Raw genomic sequence first — 16058 nt, 5'->3', positions numbered from 1 at the left:
CAGGGAGGCAAACCACCATCTGCGACTCCCGTCTGTGTCTGCAAAAAACAGCTGTCTGATCCCCTCACTATGGAGTCCCCTAGTAACACTGCCTTGCTGCTCTTTTTCTTTCTTTTTGGATTACTTATTATCTGAAAATATCTTTTGCAGAAATTCAAGTAAATAGATCAATATTTTAATAAATTGTCATGCGATTGGTTTGTTTATTTCTGAGAATCATGGGTCTTACCTATTTAAAAATATCAATACTATTAACCATGTATAACAGCCATTAACTGTAGGTTTTCACTGACAGCGTGCCAATCTTGATTTATATTTTTGTAATTTGTGTCAATTATGGAGATAAACACTTAGATTAAATCAGTGACAGTTAAGCTAGGTTGCAAGCAAGGCCACTTCATCCTTTCCCATTGTCGCCTTATTTTAAAAAGATATAAATATTGAGCATTGATGGTGAGTACTAGAATCAGAGTTAATTATTAGAAGCCTTTTGTGCCGTTGCTTCAGTAGGAGTTTGGCTTTTTTAGTTACTTGGGTATAAAAATAGTCGGTGAACTGTTTCGAATACAGCCAGACCAAGGTTGTGAATGTTTGTTTCAGGGACTAAAGGATAGGAAAGTAGGTGTATTGATTACAGAGTAATAAAGATGGATGTCAGTGTACTGAGTACAAGCAATAAAGACAAAGGTACAAAGGCGAGAGAGAAAGCAACATTTTGCTTCATCATCAGCAGAATTAACATTTCCAACTTTTGTCTGCAGTAAAGTTTAAAGAAAACTTTTTTTTTCCTGTCTTGTTTATTTTTCAATTCCATCAAATTCGATGAAGGTATTGATTGTAACTGATTTTATTTAATAATTGTATAGAAATAGTAATATCATTAATTCAGTTAGCAAATAATAAGCTATGTTGATTTTTGTGTAATGAGGAGGGAACTGCTTCATACAATCCTCACTAATGAAACTGTAAATTTCTTGTCTCCTCAATCTGGTTTAATGAAAGAAATTTCAGATTTTTTGGCAATTTTAATTTTGGTATTAAAAACTCAATGTTATCATAGTAACCTTTGTACTTGTGACTTTTTAAAAAATAGTTCACTCTGTACTACAAAAGAATTTTAACATGAAAGTCAAGATGAAATGTTGGTACTGGTTGTTGGATTCTAGTTAACTGGGATTTTGGAAGAAAGTGTTCTCGCATTTGATGCATACGGTAATGGAGGTGCCAACTTTAAGGGTGTTCAAATGGTCAGAGGATAGGCATATGGATAACATTGGAATAGTTTAGGTTAGAGGGTCATTAGATTGGTTCCACTGGTTGGTGCAACAGAGGGCCGAAGGGCCTGTACTGCGCTGTAATGTTCTGTGAAGAGTCAGAAATTGGCAGCAAAGATTCTTCTCTCAATACTTAAATCATGGGGAGGGAGCTTTGCAATTTTTTTAAGCAGTGCCATACTGTTTACATTGCTCAGTGGGCGGTGTAGTGGTTAGCACTGCTGCCTCACAGTGCCAGGGACTCGGGTTCGATTCCTGGCTTGGGTCATTGTCTGTGTGGAGTTTGCACATCCTCCCTGTGTCTGTGTGGGTTTCCTCTGGGTGCTCAGCCAATCCACCCAACTTGCACATCTTTGGACAATGGAAGGAAACCTATGTTAAATTGCCCCTTAATGTTAGATGGATAAACCATGGTAAATGTGTGAGGTTACAGGGATAGGATGGAGAAGAGGGCCTGGCCTCTCTGTCAGAGAGTTAGTGCAGACTTGATGGGCCAAATGGCCTCATCTCCAGTGTAGCGATTCAAAAACAAAAGTGTGAACGATGAAATACATTGATGTTTAAAAAGACTTGCAGATACCAAAACACAATCTGTTCGGAACTTGATAAATTTTATTCCTTGAGAAGAGTAACAGCAGGGTTATAATTTAGTTTTGTGATATTTACAGCATTAAAACATGATACATCTTGTACTATAGTTCAGAGTCCAGAGAGCAATAAAACACACACACACTAATGCACACAAATCAAATAGCAGATGCTCTATTTAATCTGTTTTGTCAGAGCACATTTCCTAGAACTGCTCCTCTTTCACCTCAAAGGCATCAAGAACCACAAGCAGCAAATTCAAACACGAGAAAACATCCCACACAACTCACAATTTAAATTGGATATTACTCTCAGGTTAAAACCACAGATTAGAATTAAAAACACAAGCCTGACCATTTTGACTTCACTTTAGAGCAAGTGGCACCTGACTGAGTGAGACAAGAACGGATCGCATCCGGGACACATCTTTGGACACCTTGCTGGTCTTGGAGTTTAAATCACACAGGTGTAAGACATGCTCCCACTCAGAGCTTGGAACATCCTGACCGTCACTCACATCCGAAACGTCAGCTGCCCTGAAGGAAGATGAAAACTACAATTTTATTCCTATTTTGTCACATGTCAGCATGTTTCCAGGCAGAATCTTACACCTCATTAGCAATGCTGTTTATGCCCACAGGTTTTACCCTGTATTGTATTTAAATACAATAAATAAAAACTTCCCTCTACCCTTCACCCCCCCGTACACACAAACACTCCCTTTGTCCCATCCATGCTAAACCATGTCTCCCACCCAATACCCCCCACACCCCAAGCTAAATTAATTACTTTCTACTAACCCCATAGCCCCTCAAATCCCTATACCAATTAAAAATACCCCCTATTCACCCATGACCTCCATATCCCTATGCCAGCTTAGTGCCCCTCCACCCATCCCCATTGCCTCTATAACCCTAGACCAACTCACTGCCAATCCATACCCCCATCACCACTGCCCTTATCCCTCCATGCCAACTTACCTATATTTGGACTATGACAGCTTTAACAAGTCCTGAATAACTTTTGTAAGTTTGATACTTACTGGATAACTCCTTTCAGCTAGATATTTCCTTGACAGCTCCAATGTATAAAAAGTGCATAATCATGTTCACTTTTAACAATCCCAAAGGGTGACCATATCTTTCCCAAAGGAGTGCTGGAATCCTTTGCAAAGGGATTCCTTACCTTTCTAAAAAGGTGCCCTGACTATGCATAAGAATTCAGACCTGCTCTCATATGCACACACCACTCTCCAGTTCTTCCAAAATCTCATCTCAGTTTAGACAGTTGATGATATAAATGGTTTGCTGCCCTTGAAAAATCGCATATGTGCAAATCCTGACCCGACTCCAATCTCGTCCCTGAAAAGATGGGAAATGCCAGGTTTGGGGACGGGACTTAGGATTTTCACAACAAAGGGACGGTTCTCCATCTGGGCTCAAATCCAGGCCAGACCTTTCAGTGACCTTTCATCAGAAGCAGTCGTGACATTACACGCCCCATTTTACTATTGCATTGTGCCTGTTTTTGGGCGTGGCAACTTGGTAACATCAGGTGTGAGGCAAGTAGTGTGATCTGTACCTGCCTCTGCGCCCTTTACCAAGGCCTGAAAATGGAGGTGCTGATTGGAGCTGCAGGGTTTCAGGATCATTAAACCCTGCCCACAAGCTTCTGAAGCGCGATTCGGAATTGCTGATATTTTTTCAGGCAGAGCATGTATGGGAGGTGGCTGAGAGGTTTAAAAGTCGGATCTGAAACACTCCCAGTTTCAAGCCCGCCCAGCTCTTAGAATCAAATAGGGCCCTGCAGGTCCTATGATCTGAAATGGTAAACCTGTCTACATTGTTCTGGGCAAGTCACATTCAGAACAATTGGGTTACAGATCAAACGGGCAGCTTTTCAAATTGTTCAGCAGAGCGTGGTGGAACAGAGTTTTGATTTTGTAATAATTCTGACAAACTGAGGTTGGAGAGTTTCATTTGTGTCCACTCGAGTTTAGAACAGAAAGTTCAACGTGTTTGAAACCTTGAAGATGCTGAGGGGTATTGACAGGGTGAATCTGGAGAGGATGTTTCCTCTTGTGGGAGAATTTAGAACTAGGGGTGACTGTTTAAAAATAAGGGGTCGCCCATTTAAGGCAGAGACAGAGATGAGGAGAGCTTTTCCCCGAGAGTCTCTGAAACTCTCTTCCTCAGAAGGCAGCGGAAACAGAGTCTGAATATTTTTAAGGCAGAGCTGATAGATTATTGATTAACAAGGGGATGAAAGGTTATTGGGGAGGGTCGGTAGGAATGTGGAATTAAGAATGGCCATGATTTTATTGAATGGTGAAGCAGGCTCGATGGGCTGAGTGGCCTCCTCCTGCTCCTAATTCATATGTTCATATATATGTTTAACTTGAACAGGAACATTAACTGTGCTACATATGTGGGGTAACCAAGTCCCTGTGTACCTCAAGATAGAAGCACAACTTGGAGGCAGCCCTACATGGCTAGCAGGTCAATTCTGGGACTAGGGACCCTGGATGATAAATTCACTAAATGACCCTTATATAGTTTACGACAAGGAAAAATCAAAAACATTTCACTTAACTGTTGTAGGTTGTAGCAATGCTGCTTTATGTTTGTCCTTCATGGCACGTTGGCAAAGAAAAAGGAAGAGAGAATAGTTAGACAATTGGATATTGGAAATTACATTAGCTGCAGTTAGAGGAAGATACTGGGCCGGGTTCTCCCCACACACCACAGTGGTGTCAGCAGTGGGATCTCCCACCTCCTGCCAGTGTCAATGGATCACCGCATTGCTTTCATCCTCCACTGTAAGGTTCCCACAGGGATCACCATCAGCAGGTCTGGAAAACCCAGCCAGCAGGAAAGGCTGGAAAACGTTGCATTGTATTCAATGGCAGATACAGTGGAGATCTTAACATTCTGCTAAAGTGTAAAAATTAAGATTCTTTCCATTAACATCAAACTGTCAATTTACACTATCCGATTCAAAATCTACTTTAACCCCCAATCATTACATTTAAAAGCAAACATTGAGTGAACAGTTTATTTTTAAGTAATAACTATACACCTCCACTGTCACAGTAACATCACAAAATAAATGCTGAACCTGCAGCAGGTACGGGCAATCTGTTTCATACAGCTCAGGCGATTAGAGGATATGTTTAAACCAAGCTAGTATGTTCCTGAGAGCAGAGAGCTGAGGCTGGAGACTGCAGCATTGCTTGTATATGTGGCCTCTCATCCCAGCAGCTCCCTGACTGGGGATTTGAGAGGAACCTCATTCTGCCCCTGGTCTGCCACCTGGAGACCACCCCAAGGGGACCGGGAGGGGAAACTGGAGCTCCTCTCACAGTCCGAATCACAAAGCCACTGGGGTGAGAAGGTCACAGCTACAGCCACAAGCAATCACGTGTAATGTTCCTGTTCCATTCTGAACCACATTCTTTATCTTCAAACTTTCACTCTGCTTCAGAAAGTTCCTCTAATTGATGTGCTCTCCCACTCCCCTATCTGCCTCAGCAGTGACTCCTCTCTCACCAGACCTGTGACCAGCCTCAGATCTGAACTCTCCAAATGGGCCTCCCATCTCGGAGACAATGACTACACAACGCACCGACCGCAACCGCCCCCCCCCGCCCCCCCCCCCACCACGGCTCAGCAGTGAACGTGGGGGTAACTTGCTAATCTGGAGAAGTGTCTACATTCCCCAAGCAGAGATCAACGTGACCGCCCCTTGTCTTGAGACAGACCCAAACACCTGAAGTTTTATAAAGGGCACTAGGTTCTAACAGAGACCATGACCTTCTGCAAAAAGAGTAAAGGGTTCGAAATACCAGCTGTAATTTACCCACATGCCGTAACTGATAGAAATATGTTGATATTCACATCAGACAGCTCTGCTAAACCGGAACAAACTCACTGCAATATTATCCTCATTCTAACCCCATGCAACTTACTCTGGGAGGGGGGTAAGGGACATATGGAGGAAAATGAGGGGGAGAGGAAGGAGGAACTGGGAGAGGGGTGGATGGAGAAGAGTGGGAGAGGGATAGGGGATGACGAAATTAAAGAAGGGAGGAAAAAGAAAGAGGGTAATTGTGGGGAAAGGGAGCGAGAGAGCGGCGAAATTTCACAATCAATAATATTTTTAACTGTGGCAAATGGGTGACCCTGAGCGTGAAACATGAAAGCAGGTGTTTTGATGATAGTGGAGAGACAGGGAGAACAAGTTGGGTCATTATTGGTGTTGGGGGCAAAGGTAATTATTCGTGAAGAACTTCAACAAGGATTTGGAAAAGCTGATGATTTAAGGATTAGGATCATTCTCAGAAAAGAAAATACTGACATCAGCTCCATACAGAAAGCAGCTGGAAAAACCGCTCAGAAACAGGCTGTGAATACGAGTTGGGATCATGTGAGCTGATCTCTCAGGTTGGTCTAGTTTCAAAACAATTATCTTCTGCCCCTCATTTGTAGACAAACAGTCACGTTAACCTCTGCTTGGGGAATGTGGATTAAACCTGCAGTTCCCAAGATTGCCTCTCTATAACTGATGCACTTTGTTAAATTATCCAGCTCTCCTATCAGCTCCAAGTCCCTTCACCCACCAGCTTCACTACTCAATCACCTGCATCGGTTCCTGATCCAATAACACCTCAAGGTTAAAATTCCCATTCTTTTGCCTCAGCCCTTCATGTCTCTGGAATCTCCTCCAGCCACACATTCCTGGAGATCCCTGCCTCCTATAAATCTGGTCTCTTGAGCATTCCTAATTGTCATCACTACACCATTGGGAGCCATGTCTACAGCCATGCGAGGCCTAAGCTCCGGAACTCATTCCCTAAACCTCTCCGGCTCACTAACTCTTCCATGCCCCATCAGGGTGCGTCTTAACCCATTCCCTCTCACCCAGGCTTACTCAAAGGGTGGTGAATCTCTGGAATTCTCTGCCCGTTGAAGTGGTGGAGGCTGCCTCGCTAAATATTTTTAAGACGCGGGTTGATGGGTTTTTGATAAGAGAGGGGATTAAGGGTTATGGGGAGAGGGCGGGAATGTGGAACTGAGTCACGACAGATCAGCCATGATCTTATTGAATGGCGGGGCAGGCTCGAAGGGCTAGATGGCCTACTCCTGCTCCTATTTCTTATGTTCTTATGTAATATTGTCTTTGCGGGGTGCGGGGTGCGGGGTGGGGGGTGGGGGGGTGCGGGGTGGGGGGTGGGGGGGTGCGGGGTGGGGGGTGGGGGTGGAATTGGAGGCAGGGTGCTTGGAATGGGGGGATTGGGGGCAGGGGGTGGGATGGGGTTTGGAGTAGAGGGGGATTGGGGATTTTGGAGCAGGGGTTTGAGGAATGGGGCATTGGGACAATGATTCTTTTACAGTGAGTTGTGATCTGGATTGTGCTGTTTGAAAGGATGATGGAAGCAGATTTAATAGAAAATTTGGAAAATAAAAGTGAATAAATCTTTCAAAAGATAAGCATGACAGGGTGGTGAGAATAAAGCAAAGGGCTGCCACTAACAATCAGTCAGCATAAGCAGCAATAGACCTTTCTGTACAGTGACCTTTTATGGCTTCATTAACTTTTTGGGTTTTTTTGTTTCAGATTCCATCATCCGCAGTATTTTGTTTTTATTTCAGAGGTTCATTGTAACCGGACCCAGTTTTGAAGGGAAAAGTGCAATCAGGTTTTCTGGGCAAAAAGCAGCTGCTCCCAGATATTCCGGTCCCAATTGTAGTGAGCTTCCTAATCCAAAACATCACCAAATAATCGGAGTTGTCCTGGCCTCAGTATTGTCCAGGACCACATGCTGACCCTGCCTACTTACTGATTGCAATGTTTCACGCATCAGATGTCACTCATTCCAATATTCCCTCAATATCTACATTTGGAATTCAGTCGTGTCTGCAGTAAATACAATGACTAATATTTAATTCCATGAAGTTTCTCCACAAAAAGAATGAATAAAAAATGAACTTGTATTTGTATAATTCTATCCCAGAGTCCTTCCACTGAGTCTCTCAAGAGGAAATTCTACACAAAACTTTAAAATATTACAGATTACTTAAAGCAGAATATTCACCCGAGCTTGTTAATCCCTATTTATTCAGCACTAACATTGTGATAGATAAACAAATATGGCAGGAAGTATACAAATTAAGAGCAAGTAATTTTCGTAAGGAATTGTTTGAAAGGCAATAGAAAGAGGGAAATATTAATAAGGCAACATACACATAGCCAATCACATCAGCGAAGGGTTGTTTGTAGAAAGCCTCATCCAGAATTCTAAGGCGATCAAAGATCGGTTGTGTAGTCCACGGTCAGCAGCAATCAGAAAGAGACAATGTGGCAAAACAAGAGTAAGATGCTGTACAAAGAAACAGGACAAAACACATTATTTATAAAAGGCCTGAAATTCCTGGGGCAGAAGGCAGCAGCACGCAGAGACATTGTCCCTGGAGTAGGGAATTGGAAAATCAGGAGTTGGGGTGGGGGGGTGGGGGGGGGAGCAGATCCAATTCCACTGGCAAAGATGGGAGAATGGGCAGTGGTGGGGGCAGGCGGGGGGGGTTGTTTGGTTAATGGTAGATCTGGCAGTCCCTGTCTGAATGGTGTGGCTAAGCCTCTCGTAGGCTTGGAAGACTCATTTTTCAAAGCCAACAAAGCTCCAGCAGTCCCTGGCAGGCTATGGCCCAGGCCATTCCCACCCCATCTCCATAACTTGCGCTGGAGTTTGGTGCAAACTCCTTTTAAATAAATGTATTCAGTAACACAGTTTCTGCTGAGTAAACTATGAAGAAGCAGGAGAAGCCCCAGGGGAAATTCCCACATGAAACTAGATTTCTGATAGCTTACTGAGCTTATATAGAAGGATTTATTAAAACAGCTGCATATTTACTAACACTTCCAGCTATTTTGAGTTTAAGGATGTCCCTGTTAGTTTTTTTTTGTTTTTAATATTCCAATCCAACCAACAAGCTGACAAGACAGGGCTCTCACCTCTTGTCTTGGGCTTGATCTACATGTGTAGATCAAGTGACAGTGGGACAGTGAGAGCCTTTTTCCTCAGATGGAGATGGCTAGCATGAGGGGACATAGCTTTAAATTGAGGGGTGATAGATATAGGACAGATGTCAGAGGTAGGTTCTTTACTCAGAGTAGTAAAGGTGTGCAATGCCCTGCCTGCAACAGTTGTGGACTCGCCAACATTAAGGTCATTTAAATGGTCATTGGATAAACATATGGATGATATTGGAATAGTGTAGGTTAGATGGGCTTTAGATTGGTATCACAGGTCGGCGCAACATCGAGGGCCGAAGGGTCTGTACTGCGCTGTAATGTTCTATGTTCTATGTTCTATGATCCAAGCTGATTGGAGTAGGTGTAGCTCCTCCTCCAAGGCTTGATCTCATATGCATCTTAGCCAAAAGGCCAAGATACCGCTTTAAAAAATTGCTCCAAATGAAGCTGAGATGTAACCTAATGACTTCCACCAAATGCAGCGTGTCAATACTACACTTGATCTTAGCCAAAAGGCCGAGAAGCGATTAATACCTACAATTGGATAGAACATGATTAAACAGAGAGTAATAGCTTCCACTGTGCAGAATTCCTTTAACATGAGTTAGGGAATTGGGAGTCTGCCCATGGGATTCACAGAATCCTTACAGCGCAGAAAGAAGCCACTTGGCCCAACACTCCGAAAGGGCATCTTATCCAGGTCCAACCCCTTCCCCCGCCTTATCACCATAACCCTGCACATTTACCACCTAACCTGAACATCTTTGGAGTGTGGGAGGAACCAGATCACCTGGAGGAAACCCACACAGACACAGGGAGAATGTGTAAACTCCAAACTCCTTCTAAGAAGAAACAAAACAAACAGAAAATGTAGCAAAGACTCTATGTGGCTGTGGACACACTGACTGTATCCAGAAATTCTAAGTTACACTGAGAAAATAAATAAGATTAACAGAAAACTGCGTGCAGGTGTTGAACAATGATCCGTTTCTATTGCCTGAATCTGTGTCCCCAGAAACACTCCTGGATTCTCAGAGAGGGACATTTTGTGTCTCAGTTAGAAGCAGGTCACAAGCGTTCAAAGGACTGATAAACTGCCAACAGTGGCACAGTGATCCAGGAGGGTGAGTAATTGGTGGCACCACAAAACCAGATGGTAAGGTGTTGGAGAGAGTGATGTAATGATGAGACATGACATCAACCAAGCCCGAATTGCAAACTGCTGTGGATCTGACTAGAGTAAATTGTACTTTAGGGAAATTCTGATTCACAGGATAATGATATAATCAATAATAAAACACAGCTGGATTTATTTAGAATGTTTCCCTTTCTGACAAACTGGGACAAAACTTGCCCTCATCATCCAAAATGCTCCATGAAAAAAGCCAAGAACTTACAAAGCAAACCAAAAGGTGAAACATGCAACTGTGAATGTTACAAGAAACTTAAAGAGATATCTAAACTTGGTCGCTTCTGGCCACCACACTTTAGGAAGGATACGAGGGTCTTTGAGGGTGCAGAGGAGATTTACCAGAATGATTCCAGGGATGGGGGTTTTAGTTACACCAATAGGTTAGGAAGGTTGGGATTGTATTTGAAGATTAGGAGATTGGGAGAGATTTGATAGAGATTTACATGATTATGACAGGTTTAGATGAGGTAGAAGAAGAACAGCTGTTCCCGTTGACCAACAGTACAAGGACAGGGAGAGTTTAAGGTCTTGGGCAAGTGATAAAGGGGAAAATGTAAAAAAGAACATTTTTATGATGACTTGGAACATGCTGCATAGGAGGGTGGTAGGAGCACAGATGATGGGCAGTTAAGGGAAATAAACTTTGAAATTAATAGTAATTAAAAATTTGATTGAATTTATCTTTTAATGAACCGCATACTCTAACTGCAGTTACCAAGGGGATTGGAAATCTGCAACATTCCTCAGCAAAGAAAATGTTGTTGAGACTGTGGATCGAAATGAGAGTTTGAAAAGTGAGATTGTTAGAATGTTGATGGGAAAGGATTTTAAGGAATTTAGAATTAAGATACAGGTCAGCCATGAAGAAAAGCTTGAGGGGCTGAATGGCTTCACAATGTTCCTATGTTACTTGCTGAATTATTTTAAAATTAGGTTTCAGAAGATAATTTCCTTTGCAGAGTTCAAGAAAACTTTTACATTAAAAAAACAAGTTTAAGTAATTTTATGCAGGGGATGGAGATTGTTCCTCTATACAAAAGGTTTATTGTTTGACACACAACAACACTCAGCTCTTCACAAGTGGATACCTGTTATTAGTTTTCATTTCTTCCAGGTGTTCTGCTTGTTGGATGTACCAATCTTCCAATTCTTTCTTAGCCTTCTCTCTCCATTCCACTTCTGCTTCACGAGAGTTGGCATCTAAGAAGTTAAAGGTAAGAATAACTTCTTACTCCAGAGTTTGCTGGGATTAGGTTTCCATCGCTCTGCCAGGGATTACACAGGGACACAGCTAAATCTGATATCGCTCAAAAACAAGTGTGGGATGCACGATGAACACAGACACATTCACTGAGATGCAGGCAGTCCAGGAATTTGCTGCCTGCTTCATTCAGTTATTTCAGGGTCCAATCAGCAGCAATGGTGTTGTTAATTGGCTGGACACATCAACAAGAGGCCAATATCACGAGAGCTAGCACCAATTAAAACAAGGCTGCAACTCTAAAAGGAAATGTACTGTGACTGAAGCAGAAACTGCCAGTTGTGAGTAAGTGACTTGGAAACATTGAAGAACAGAGCAACAGTGGACAGAGTGGGTACCAACATCTTCAAATACTGCTCTGGAGGCCTGGGTGCGAGGGGTGGAAGGAAGAAGTGATTTCATGTCTCTATAACTGAAGGTATATTCATACCTAACCCTTCTATCATACCCCACTTCCTGCATCCCACACACTCTTCTGGTTTGCAAGTTACAAACCAACTTAAATGGTGAAAGGATATATCTCTTAATCTTCTCCATTATTGCAACATACCCCTAGTATTGGATCTTTCTCCTTTCAGATACCCAAGAAATGTAACCTGGTCAAGCAGTGGAAGAACAGTAAGATGACTATGACTATGACGATAAAGAAACAACCCTGTTTAATGGGACATTAACAGCCACAGCTCAGATTCTGATATTAGAAATCAGATGGATGTGATACCCTCTTCATATCATAAAAACTCCACACACTCCTGGAGCAGTGTATAAAAATAGTTATACAATTATAAAAATATATACTTATCATTTTGTTTTATATGTTAAACTTGTTGCTTGAGCTAAGTAACAATTCTTACAAGAAATGGAAGAATCTTTGACAAACACATCTCATTGTTGAAAATCCACTTTCTTGTCGGTAAGTTGTGCTAAATGAGGACTTGACAGGGTGGATGTGAGAAGATGTTTCTCCTTTTACCAGAAACTAGAACTAGGCCACACTGTCTATGGATCTCCCATTGAAATCAGAGATGAGAATTTTTTTTTCTCTCTTCCCCAGAGAAAGATGGAGACAGGGTCAGCGAATATGTTTAAGGCAGAGCTAGATAGATTCTTGGGGGTCGAAGATTATCAGGGTAAGCAGAGGTGAGGTCACAATCAGATCAACCAAAATCTTATGGAATGGTCAAACAGGCTTGAGAGGCTGAATGGCAAATAGTATCCTGCTGGGATTGGTTAGAGGAAGCTTTCCAATGAATATCCATGAGCTACTCTCATACTTTGAGGGGCAGTCAGGTGAGCAGTTTAGCCTCAGTATTCTCACACCGTGCATAGCAGATTGCTCCATCTGAGTTCTGGAATATAAGTACGAAACAGCTGAGAAAGATGTGCCATCAGCTGAGGTTAACAACATCAAAGTCAACTTTTTTTTTCACAAATATAAGAATATAGGAACTGAAATCTATTGGCTGTTCCCCTGAAACAAGAACATTCCAATCTTGCAGTTTCCTTACAAATACATCAATTATTTCACACTGGGCAAGAATTTAATTTCCATAGTTTAATTCAGCAAATTATTTTATCCATTCGAGGGATGTAAGTGTTGCTGGCTGGGCCAGAATTTATTATCCATCTCTAATTGTCCTGGATGCGGTGGTGGTGAGACACCTCCCTGGACTGCTACAGATGCATGATGTAGATGTGGATGTGGATGTGGATGTGGCAGCCAGAGCAACAGAGCTGATTTAATCTGATTGTGACTATGATGCTGGGGGAATTGGTTTCAGAGATTGGCTGCCTTGTCTTTCCACTTGGCTCTGAATATTCTCAGAGACATCACCAGTGGAAATGCTCTAGTGCCTGGTAGGTGACCCAAGCCTCACTGCTCCAGAGAAGCGCGGTGAGAATAAAAGCATTGTAAACTGAAGCCTTTGTCCTGTTATGGAGATCTTGGTCATCAAAGATAAAGTTGCAGCAATTTTGGGAGGCGGTTCTAGCAGAGCAGGTTCTGCATCTTCTCCTTGTGACCAAAGCAGATCCTCTTATCAGCACTGAAAACTGCTACTCAACCTCAAACAGAAAGTGGTTTAAGGACATTCTGAAGGTCTCACTGAAAAGAGGATGAATTGGAATTGGTGCGTGACAAGAAAGTGCTGCCAACAGTGCCACGTGGCAGCACCTCATTCAATAAAACACACCGTCAGAAACTGACTGCAGAAACTCTACTGCAGAGAAGCAACAAAGTGGAAGGGGAGGGCAGGACCCTGGCTTGAGCACAATCCTCACTCAAGGCAATGCCTGTTTTCTCTGACAAAAGAACTGTGACTCCAGGATTGATCTGCTGAGTCACCCGACCACACCTAAATCACAAAGCCAGGGACTGATGAAAACTATGGTGGGGATACCCCCACACTCTATTAGAAGTTAGTTGCTAGAGTTTGAGGCAGTCAGGATGGAGTGTGGCTCGAAGGGGAAGTTGTATATGCTGCTGTTAAGAACATAAGAACATAAGAAATAGGAGCAGGAGTAGGCCATCTGGCCCTTCGAGCCTGCCCCGCCATTCAATAAGATCATGGCTGATCTGTCGTGACTCAGTTCCACTTTCCCGCCCTCTCCCCATAACCCTTAATCCCCTCTCTTATCAAAAACCCATCAACCCGCGTCTTAAAAATATTTAGCGAGGCAGCCTCCACCACTTCAACGGGCAGAGAATTCCAGAGATTCACCACCCTTTGAGTGAAGAAGTTCCTCCTCAACTCCGTTCTAAACCGCCCCCCCCCCTTTATCTTGAGACTGTGCCCCCTAGTCCTACTGTCCTTTCTGAGCGGGAAGAGTCTCTCCACCTCTATCCTATCCATCCCATTCATCATCTTATACGTCTCAATGAGATCTCCCCTCATTCTTCTAAACTCTAACGAGTACAAGCCCAGTTTATTCAGCCTCTCCTCATAGCTCAACCCCCTCAACTCCGGTATCAGCCTAGTAAACCTCCTCTGCACTCCCTCCAAGGCCAAAATATCTTTGCGCAGGTGCGGCGCCCAAAACTGCACACGGTACTCCAGCTGCGGCCTCACCAATGCCCTATACAGCTGCAGCAAGACCTCCCTACTTTTATATTCAATCCCCCTCGCTATGAAGGCCAGCATCCCATTCGCCTTCCTGACCACCTGCTGCACCTGCAAGCTGGGTTTTTGCGACTCAGGCACAAGGACCCCGAGGTCCCTCTGCACCGTCGCCTGCTGCAGTTTTTCGCCCCGTAAGTAATAATCCTTCCTACCATTATTCCTACCAAAGTGGACCACCTTGCACTTGCCAACATTAAATTCCATTTGCCATTTCCTGGCCCATTCGCCCAGCCTATCTAGATCCTTCTGCAGACTCTCCACACCCTCCGCACAATTTGCCGTTCCCCCAATCTTGGTGTCATCAGCAAATTTCGTCACCCTACACTCGGTTCCCTCCTCCAGATCATCTATATAAATGGTAAAAAGCTGAGGCCCCAGCACCAACCCCTGGGGCACTCCACTAGTCACCATCCGCCAATCCGAATAGCACCCGTTGACCCCCACTCTCTGCCTCCTATTTGACAACCAGTCCTCTATCCACGCTAACACCCTACCCCCAACTCCATGTCCCCTGACCTTCTGCAATAACCTCTTGTGAGGTACTTTGTCAAACGCCTTCTGAAAATCCAGAAAGACCACATCCACCGGCTCTCCTCTATCCACTGCCCTAGACACATCCTCATAGAACTCCAGTAAATTTGTCAGACACGACTTCCCTTTAATGAAACCGTGCTGCGTCTGCTCTATCAAGCAATTCCCTTCAAGATGCCTTGCAATTTCCTCCTTAATGACGGATCCTAACATTTTACCTACCACAGACGTTAAACTAACCGGCCTATAATTCCCCGCCTTTTGCCTGGCACCCTTCTTAAACAATGGCGTAACATTAGCCGTTTTCCAATCTTCCGGCACTTCCCCGGAATCCAGCGACGTCTGGAAAATAACCACCAAGGCATCCACTATCACCTCTGCCATTTCTTTCAGAACCCTCGGATGCATTCCATCCGGTCCTGGGGACTTGTCCACAATTAGCCCCTCCAGTCTGTCGAGCACCGCCTCTCTAGTAACAGTAATGTCATTAAGACCCTCCAGTCCTACCACCTTTCCATCGCTAACACCTGGCAAATTATTCACATCCTCCTCCGTGAAGACAGAAACAAAAAAGTTATTCAATACCTTAGCCATATCCCCATCCCCTACCACTAGGTCCCCTTTCTCATCCTCTAAAGGACCAATGTTCACCCTAGCCAGCCTCTTCCTTTTTATATATTTATAAAAACTCTTGCTATCCTTTTTTATATTAAGCGCTAGCCCAGCTTCATAGTTTCTCCTACCCTCCTTTATCAACTTCTTTGCCAATCTTTGTTGACATTTAAACCTCTCCCAATCCTCCTCTCGCCCACTACTCTTAGCTACTCTAAATTCCTCCGCTTTTAATTTAACACTTTCCTTCACCTCCTTCGTTATCCACGGCTTATTACCTCTCCTCCTACGGTCCTTTTTGACCATCGGAATAAATTTCTGCTGAGCACCAAGAAAGATCTCCTTAAAGATCCGCCACTGCTCCTCAGCAGACCCTCCCTCCAACGCGCTCCCCCAGTCAACATTCGCCAATTCTTCTCTCATCCTACCGTACTCCCCTCTATTCAAAC

At 43.6% G+C, this 16058-nt stretch overlaps 1 protein-coding gene and 1 non-coding gene across 2 annotated transcripts in view; both read right to left on the bottom strand.

The window, feature by feature from the left end:
* Positions 1-1868: 1868 nt before the first annotated feature.
* LOC145348169 (clathrin light chain A-like) overlaps positions 1869-16058 on the bottom strand; it is a 51149-nt gene continuing 36959 nt past the window's right edge. The window contains exons 4-7 of the mRNA XM_080196365.1: positions 11175-11286; positions 8106-8159; positions 4455-4490; positions 1869-2398 (exon numbers count right to left, since the gene is read on the bottom strand). Of these exons, the coding sequence (XP_080052491.1) occupies positions 2227-2398; positions 4455-4490; positions 8106-8159; positions 11175-11286 (374 nt within the window). The 3' untranslated portion in view covers positions 1869-2226. The remainder of the gene's footprint in view (positions 2399-4454; positions 4491-8105; positions 8160-11174; positions 11287-16058) is intronic.
* LOC145351430 (U2 spliceosomal RNA) lies at positions 9224-9422 on the bottom strand. The gene has a single exon (XR_013888398.1). It is a non-coding gene; the product is annotated as a U2 spliceosomal RNA (small nuclear RNA).

Source organism: Carcharhinus amblyrhynchos, chromosome 1, assembly GCF_965287045.1.
Source record: "Carcharhinus amblyrhynchos chromosome 1, sCarAmb.v2.hapA, whole genome shotgun sequence".
Classification (NCBI taxonomy): domain Eukaryota; kingdom Metazoa; phylum Chordata; class Chondrichthyes; order Carcharhiniformes; family Carcharhinidae; genus Carcharhinus; species Carcharhinus amblyrhynchos.
Note: the sequence above shows the minus strand (reverse complement) of the source record. Positions and strands in the feature narration are given on the sequence as shown.